Source organism: Leptodactylus fuscus, chromosome 2 (genome assembly GCF_031893055.1).
Source record: "Leptodactylus fuscus isolate aLepFus1 chromosome 2, aLepFus1.hap2, whole genome shotgun sequence".
Taxonomy (NCBI): Eukaryota; Metazoa; Chordata; class Amphibia; order Anura; family Leptodactylidae; genus Leptodactylus; species Leptodactylus fuscus.
This window is the reverse complement of record NC_134266.1, coordinates 211,311,628-211,321,133: the sequence shown is the minus strand read 5'-3', so window position 1 is coordinate 211,321,133 and position 9,506 is coordinate 211,311,628. Positions and strand designations below refer to the sequence as shown.

At 39.8% G+C, this 9,506-nt stretch overlaps 1 protein-coding gene across 2 annotated transcripts in view; it reads left to right on the top strand.

The window, feature by feature from the left end:
* Positions 1–677: 677 nt before the first annotated feature.
* Positions 678–9,506, top strand: part of EPSTI1 (epithelial stromal interaction 1) — a 76,616-nt gene continuing 67,787 nt past the window's right edge. For both annotated transcript variants that reach the window (XR_012715097.1, XM_075265472.1), the window contains exons 1-2: positions 678–881; positions 3,700–3,758. Coding sequence is in view for 1 of the 2 variants with exons in the window: in XM_075265472.1 (XP_075121573.1) it covers positions 697–881; positions 3,700–3,758 (244 nt within the window). In the remaining variant the exon portion in view is untranslated. The remainder of the gene's footprint in view (positions 882–3,699; positions 3,759–9,506) is intronic.

The following is a 9,506-nucleotide window of genomic DNA, read 5'->3' as shown; positions in this document are numbered from 1 at the left end:
ATACATATATACAAGAAAATAGCAACAATACATAGCAATTTTATTCAAGCAGTCCAAATAGTTAACTAATGCTAAACAAAATCATTAATGGTTCCATGTGAAAAAAGTTACCACACAAAGAATATGTAAAATGGAAAAATCTGAAATGTTTTTGCAATGTGGATGTGGGAAAAACAAGCAAAAAAAATGTTGCAGAGCCTTAACAGCCAGACTATGCTGTACTGTATATGTTAAGGGTTATATGATGGGGCTACGAATGACACTTATACCCTATCCTGTAGATTGCTGGAACCCAAAAGTTTCCCTGAATGCCCTGTGCGAATGGAGAACTGATATTTATGTGTGGTCAGCACTCTTTATTTCTAAGGCGCTGTCAGAAACCAGCATGCAGGTAGCCCCATAAAAATGAATTGGGCCCTCACCATCTATACTCAGCAGTGTTCCTATCATACTGAGCATTCAGGAGAACTTTTGTTTCAGATTTTCCTGATCTCTGAGTATACAGCATTTATTCTATATTGTAAACTACAACATGTTATTTTGTCACTTTTATGTCCTGATAGCGAGAGTGGAAACTCCCTGAAGCTGAATGATGAGAACAAGGCAGGACATGGGAGGGGAGCAGCTACTTCACTCATCTGCTTACTCTAGTTATCACCATAACTCTGTCAGAAGAGAATAAGAAAGCAGCTCAGCATGTATGGACAAAATGTATATGGCGGAGGAAGAAGTGGGAGCAGAATGCAAAACAACCAGTCTCAAAGAAATACCAACTATGGTGATAATTTTAGCACTAGAATGAGACAGCAACAGGACGCAGACGCTCACCAGGATAACATAAATGTACAGCCAGCTCCGCAGCCCACACAAGAACCCCAATAGTAAGTTTTATAAGTACTGCTTTACACTTACGCACTTTAATATTGACTGTGGTTATGAAGCTATGTTATTAATAGCAATATAGAAGGGAGAAAGCACATAACAAGTGTCAAGGGAGCAATATAGAAATCACTTGACACTGTATATATATATTTGTATATACTGTCATGTATGATGTACTAGTAATAATAGCTCTGTTAGATACATGATCCTCCTTTTATAAATGTATTGTATACTGTAATGTGAAAAAATGCTGTGCCAAGATTCACATAGAAAACTTCTATGATTTTCTAATTTGTTGTTATTCGTATATATAACTTTTCTTGATTCCTTTTAATAACAATGTATTACAAAGTTTTCTGACCTGATGGTGAGATCGCCTCTGCCTTATATAGTATAGGGGGTCCTGCAGCCCTCCCCTTACTCTCTCACTATTCAGCTTCAGCTCTTGGTTTCATTTTTCTGACTACTCGCTTCTTTCAGTTTCGTTTCTTCCTTCTTTCTGCCTTTTGATAACAGCTCGTGTGACAACTTGTGACAACTGTGCAGGGTGTAACAGAGTTCAGTATGTGTAAGACAAAGAGAAGTTGTATTCACTAAAAAGGTATGTATCGCCACCCAGGTGTTTAACCCCTTAGGGACGTGGCTTAGTTTTGGCCTAAAGAATTTAGCCAATTGTTTTTTATTCTTTCATCTCCACATTCTGAACATAGCTGTATCTGGCATGTTTTTGTGAGATATTTTAGTTATCTTTCATTTCTTTTGCACAAAATAGTACTTCCGAAGGATTGAACAATCGCTGGCAGTAAACAGTCCCCACATTTACGATAGCTCCAGCTTGATAAAACTGCCTGTGCACAACTTTAAAGGGATTCTGTCATTGAAAAAAGTGATGTCTGAATAGCCTATTGTAAAGGCTATTGTCCTACTACCTTTACTTCTGTTGTCCCTGCCATTTCTTTTTAAACCACTTTATTTCTTTATGCTAATTAACCCCATGGAGCACACTGGGCATTCCACAGGGCCTCCGAGCACCCGTCAAAATAGGAATATACATCTGTCCCTGGCGTTCTGCTGTTCACTGCCTATCCCTTTTCCATTGCATTCTGGGTTTCCATTCTTATGGCCAGGCTTTCATGACCTCTGAGTCCAATCAGTGGTATCAGTGGTCACTGGTACCAGTCACGTATGTGAAGACGCTGATTTGTCTGTTTAGAACAACAACCTCCACAATACCATACACATATAGCTCACTGGAAGTGCAATCTACACCAGATATTGAAAATCCATGAGCACAAAAACATATAAGTATGTATAAAAATACAAATTTTTCTTTTAATGTCACATATATAACAATCACAAAACTAGGTAATGCATAACATTACAACAAAATAGATAGGGTTTATTTGATAGTAGTTTCCTATTTCCACACTAAAAGTAGATACAGGAAGAAAGTAGTGAGGTGGCAAATTCCACGTATAAATATAAGTATAAGTGGATAATAAAGATTATAATAAACCACCAAAGAGCATATACACAGTACAGACCAAAAATTTGGACACACCTTCTCATTCAAAGAGTTTTCTGTATTTTCATGACTAGGAAAATTGTAGATTCACACTGAAGGCATCAAAACTAGCATGGTGGCTCAGTGGTTAGCACTGCAGCCTTGCAGTGCTGGAGTCCTGGGTTCAAATACTGCCAAGGGCAACATCTGCAAGGAGTTTGTATGTTCTCCCTGTGTTTGCGTCGATTTCCTCCCATTCTGTAAAGACATACTGATAGGAAGAAAAAAAAAGTACATTGTGATCCCTATGTGGTGTTTACAATCTACATTTAAAAAAAGAAAGAAAAAATTGGGAAGGGGAGGATGCCAGTGTAGTCCGCATAAGACCCCCTGAATGGACTACTGAACGCATTTGCAATCGGTGTGCAGTGAAAGCAAACGGACCCCATAGACTATAATGGTGTCCGAGTGCTTGCCGCCCGCGGACAGGAAAGTAGATTGTGAACTACTTTCCTGTCCGCATGTTCCCTGTGGAGATCTGGCGGCAAGCACATGGACCCCATTATAGTCTACGGGGATCCGTGTGCTCTTACTGCACACCGCTTGCAAATGAGTTCGGTATTTCATTTGGGGGGGTCCTCATGCGGACTCCCCTGGACGGAATACCAATGCAGATGTGAACGAGGGGTTAGGGTGCTGGAGGACCATCATCTATAGCGTAACTCTGTTTATCCATTGAAGTAAATATCCTGTAACAACTTTAATCTGTACCACTGTGTAACAATGCACTGCTTAGTTAATGTTTTAATGTTTGATAAAGACCCTCATGCTGAACCAAATTGTTCTTGGCGGGATTCGAACAGGGATTTGAGCCCAGGACTCCAGCGCTGCAAGGCTGCAGTGCTAACCACTGAGCCACTGTGTTGCCCCTCTTCTCCCCCAACAGACCTCCATGAGTTTACTCCAGTTTATTGCTGCCTATGGCCATAAAACTGTTGCAAAGCCTATCACTACATTGCTGTTAGCAGAGAAGAGGAGAAGATCTGACAAGATGGTGACTCCATGATCATGTACAGAAAACAGAATAAATAAACATACAATCAGAAAATAAAAAACAGATTAGAAAAAAAAAGCTACATTGCCGTATATTTGGTTTCAGTAAATGAAATATAAATAAAAATGTAATAAATTTCCTTTACAGTCAGTGCAGTATTTGTTATTGCCCATGTTTTATTTGCTTTGTGTATAAATGTAGATATGAAATTAATTCTATTGAATCAATGATTGTTATTTTATTCTTCATCATGTTGCAGCTCAGGTCCCTGCCAAGTTTTTCAACCTGATCCAGCAAAGAGAGAAAAACTTCTTGCACGTAAGAAAATGCTACACACATACTCACGTCACAGCTTTATCTATTGTCTTCTTAATTTTACTGCATTATTTTAATAATTTAATATAAAGATTCAATAGTTTGGTTAGGGGTCATGCGCATACCACCATTACTGCTCCCTATAACCTCTATATTGCCCAGTAAGCAGTCTATTGGTTCATGCTCTACCTTTGTACGACTTTATTATACAGCCATTTAACATTTATATAGTAATACAGTTCTATAAAGCTCCATAGTACTAAGCTGTAGACACTCCATACCCTGACATACAAAGCCCATGCACATTGCTCTGCTTATATACACTTCTCATAATAGGTAGCTCTGATCCCCTATAATGGTCTTGAAGAGGGTGGTGCAGAATACATACTGTACACAGGGCAGCATTGTAAGAGCAAGAGTCTGTATATTTTCTAATGTTTGTTCTGTGTACTAAAACTATTGTAGTAATGACTTTATGATATGGCATTCATGTAAGGTCAAATGACAAAGGTTTTTAGTGTCTGCCTAACATATTAAATTAGTTATTCAGTAATGGTAGCTTGTAGGGTTCAAATTACTGATGTAATATGGTAGACAGAGACAGCAGCCTAAATATACCTGGGTGATTGTCATACAGGTAACTGCGGACTTTCTGTCCCTATTATACCTATATGGAAAACGCCAGCATTTCTATAGTTACAATTTACATGCTGCAATTTACAAAACGCAACGGTTTTTGAGATTGCAGTATTTCCGCTGCAGATATTTTTCTGCAATGTGTGGATGGGATTAGCCAGAATCCTATCCACTCTTCATGTATCGCAAAAGGCTGCATTTTTCTGTCACATCTTTTCCGCCGCAGCCAAATTGCAGTGTTTTCGCATGGTGGGGGCCCCAGCCTTAAGGTGTAAAGTTAGAGTAGACAATCTAAGAATATGGCAGATTTATCAAACAGCATTAGACACTTTGAAAATCAGACTTTAAGACTGTCTAAGTTTACTTCTAGACAGTATTAGTATATCTGTCCCACTTTGTATGCATTTTATGATGTGACTTGAATTGGGTTAACTCTGTAAAACCAACAACACAGTCAGCTCTCCTGAATGCAGTGATTTTCCCCTTAAAATCCAGGTCTATGCTGCTGAGATATTTTTTGATTTCTAAATATACAGATATATATATAGATGTCTTCTACGCGCTGTAGATATCCCGGTTTTCATCGGTATGCAAGTGAGTTTTCTTGCAGCACTGGGGGCGTCCCTAGTGCTGTGAGAGAACTCTTGAGTGGCAGCCTCTTCTTCCTCTGGAACACCCTCTCCGCTACGTGTTCTTCGGATGGCTTCTTCTGGCTTTAAATGGGATGTATGCGCAGCCAGCTCTGCCATGCCTGCGCCCATTTTCTTGTGGCTACTTACACAGTACGCTTGTGTACTGTTTGAGCGCTGGGGACCGCCCAAAGTGCTGCGAGAAAACTTATTTGCATACCGATGAAAACCGGGATATCTACTGAACGGCGGCGCGGAGAAGACATCTAAAGGTAGGAGAAGAATAGCCTCTCATAAGGCTATTCCTACGTGTTAGCGAGACAAAATGCAGTTTTAATGAAAGAATCTCTTTAATCAGCGCATTTACAAAACAGCACTAAGTTGCCTGACTCTAGCTGGGGTACTGTGTGTAATGCACCAATTATGTCACAGTACACACAGAAGCAATGGGACCACAGTTTAACGCTGATGAAGAGAGATAAGCTTCTGGGTATACTGTAACACAATCGGTGCATGCATATTACACCCACTCCAGCCTGCAAGCTCACAGCCTATTATGCAAGACATAGCTCGAACGCGAGAATACTGGGCCAAGCAACAGTTCAGCTTAGCTCAATGACTCAAGGAACTAGGAATTGATGTTATTGTCAATATGTAAATGAGCTCATGGATCATGAAGGCATTGCCACTTACCTATTTGGAGCAATGGCAACAATCCAATTGACTCAAATAACTAATTTGCATATTCTCGAAAACAGCAATATCTCAGCAACAGATGTTCTGATTCACAAAGGAGGTGTCCATTGTCAGTATGGTATGCTATTTAAGGCAAGCATACTGACCAGTTATCTTGTGATAGCCCCATACACACATGGCAAAACTAAGGACTGGTCCTTTACCTGTCCATTTTGCTCCCCAGGCTCAGTGAATTAAATGAATGGATACATGGAGGCTTGGGCTGCACACAGATACCGTCCATGTCTCATCTGTGCCTATCAACCATGGACCTGGCACATCGCAACCGATAGTCTAACCTATAGTTAAATCTATCTGTGTGGTTCAGTTGACATGGTCGTTTTTGGTTACAGACTCACTGTAAATATTCTGTGTTCTTCAGACTCCTCAGAGCAACTAGTGTGTTGCTGGGTGTTGCTGAGCACTAGATACATTAGACAGACAAGTATGTACTAGCAATAACTAAACACAAAAGAGTTTTTTTTTTTTTTTTTTTTTTTTAAATCTAATTGGGAAAATGTTACATTTTGGCTGAAATAACAGAGAAATTTTAATATTTAATTGTGGAACAGCCCTTTAATTGTACCAATGTATTATTTTACATTTATGATACAAACTGTGATTTTTGTTTTAAAATTCTGCTTTACCTAATGTTCAGACGTTACTCTGAATAATTCATACACTTGGAAATAAGCTCCCCAGCACCCTATAGAGAACATTTAGGAAGTTGTTCATTAAAATGACATTGCAGCGTAAAAACAGACAATTAGGAATACGTTTCATCTCTCAGTCAGCTGGTCGAACTGTGAATCCTGTTTATGAAACGCGACAATTGCATTATAGCACTTGTGCAATATGCTAATCCTTAATGTTATGAAATGAGACAGACTCTCCAAATTGCTTCTTCATGACTGTTTATTATTGAGCAAGACTTCATACAACCTGGAAAGCTGCACAATAGTGACTTACCACTGTGATCTAAGTCTCTGCATGCCAAAAAATGTGTTCCTTCTATTCAGTTTACCTAATGGAATGGAATAGTTTTCATGTTTTTTGTTTCTTTTTTCATGCAATTATTTGTATTGGGTTTGACGAAGGGTTACGTGAAGTAGAAGCAGCGTAATAGTATGCTACATACTGTACATAGGCTGGAATACAAGAAACTGGAAATATGAACATATTAGTTACCCTGACAAATAATGGGGAGACCAAGGGGACTGAGAGAATGGGAATTGGGAAGGAAGCAACAGTGGGAAAGTTTGTGATAAAAGGAGGCCTACTGATGAAGCCTGAACAGAGGTGGAACACGCGTTGGGGTAGTGTTAGGGATTCTTTTACCAACACATTGTGCATCATGTCTATTGGTAGGTCTGCATTACTTTAAATGTTAGGTGTATAAATTGAGTTCCAATGTACGTAATACTCTGGTATTTGTTATTTATGGTACCACATTGCCTCTACAGTAGTTTTGCATATAGTCTAGGGGCCCTGATCTTTTAGATATAGTATAGTTATTTATTGTTGCTATATGTGAAATGAAATGTAATGGATTTTGCTATTGTGTTTATTTATTACTACTGGTCTCGGCCATTTCTTTGCATTTATCATCTTCCTACATTGACATAATTATAATACTTTGATAGACCTGGTGTTTGTTATTCTACTTTATGACACTCTTATTTGTGATGTATCAGTACTGGGTGGTATATACCATTTATGATCTATACACAATTTTTTTGTGTTAGCAATTTATTTCCCCCTTTCTCACGTGTCTTCAGTTGCGGCCGGGTATTTTTATATAATTCCCCATTCTGTTCTTGTTTTTTTTGCTGGTATTTATGTATTGTGTATGAATTTTTATATATACTAGTGCATCTCAATAAATTAGAATATCATGAAAAAGTAATTTGTTTCCTAGTAATTCAATTGAAAAAGTGAAACTCATATATTATATTGAGTCATTACAAACAGAGGGAACTTTTTCAATTGTTATTTCTGTTAAAGAGGACCTTTCACCATTTGGGGCACATGTGGTTTTATATACCGCTAGAAGGCCGACAATGCGCTGAATTCAGCACAGTATCGGCTTTCATGTTTTGTGCCCCGGGTGAAGAGCTATCGGTGCCAGTACCGTAGTTCTTCACTGTCAGAAGGGCGTTTCTGACAGTCTGTCATAAACGCCTTTCCTCACATTTGCGCCTATAGTGCTGTACTGTGAGAGCGGGGAGGAATGCCCCTCCAGTACTCGTTCCTCCCCCTCTCACAATACAGCGCTATAGGCGCTGCTGTGAGGAAGGGCGTTCCTGAGTGAGTGTCAGAAACTCCCTTCTGTCAGTGAAGAGCTACGGTACCAGCACCGATAGATCTTCACCCAGGGCACAGAACATGAAAGCTGATGGGCTTTCTAGCAGTATATAAAGCCACATTTGCCCCAACTCATGAATGGTCCTCTTTAATGTTGATGATTATGGCTTACAGCCAAGTAAAACCCAAAAGTCATTATCTCAGAAAATTAGAATATTATACAAGAGCAACTGTAAAAATTTTTTTACTGAAAACAGAAATGTTGGCCATATGAAAAGTATGTACAGAAAAAGCCCTCAATACTTGCTGGGGCTCCTTTTGCATGTATGATGGCATCAATGCGGCAATGTGGCATGGAGGGATCAGCCTGTGGCACCACAGAGGTGTTGTGGAAGCCCAGGTTGTATGGTAGCGGCCTTCAGCTCTTCTGCATGGTTGGGTCTGGTGTCTCTCATCTTCCTCTTGACAATACCCCATACATTCTCTATAGGGTTAAAGGGGTATTCCCACGTCGCATACTCACCAGTCTTTACTGCTGTAAAAACTTCTTTCTTCCTGGTTTCTTGCATCATTTGGTGGGCGGGGTTTCACACGCAACCTGCCATTTAACTCCACCCCCATATTAGCATGTAGCTCCGCCCACCCATATTGGACTATGAAGTACAGGCAGCAGCAACTCCAATCTGTGTTACATACAGAGACTGCCTGTCTCTGCCATAATGAACACAACTGAATTAGCTAGCCTGATAACTGGGAGAACAGATGAAAGCAGCTCCTCTCCCCTATCTGAGAGCAGGACCTAGGTCACATGGTGTAGACACAGGAATAGCCAGATACACAGGCTGGCTCCCTGCACTTAGCCCCTCCTCCCTCCCCTGAGAGCAGCAGATACATCACTTGACTCATGAGCAGCTAAGTCAGGGCTGTGGCCACAAAGAATTGAATAAAGTAAGATAGTGGACAAACAAAGCAGTTTTGCTGAAGCAGTGTATTTAGGAAAAGTCTTACATCCACATTAACAAGCAGTATAGATAGGATCCTTGTGATGGGACAACCCCTTTAAGGTCAGGTGAATTTGCTTGGCAATCCAGCACAGTGATACTGTGGTTAGTAAACCAGGGATCGGTTCTTTTGGCAGTGTGGACAAGTGCCAAGTCCTGTTGGAAAATCAAAAAAAGCTATATTTCTGCAATGTGGGTCCTCAGTCTAAAGGTATGTTCGTATGAGAGTTTTTTTGCAGGCAAATTCAATGGGAGTCAGTAGCAGTTTTTGTCCTCTAGTTGATTTTTGCAGCTAGAGGAAAAAAACATGACATAACCTATTTTCAGGCAGATTTTACCGTGAAAAACCCATTGAAATCAATGGGAGGCAGAAAAATTGTGACACATTTTTGATGCATTGTCAACGTTTTTTGCAAGCGTTATTTTAAAGGGAAATTTCCAGGTCC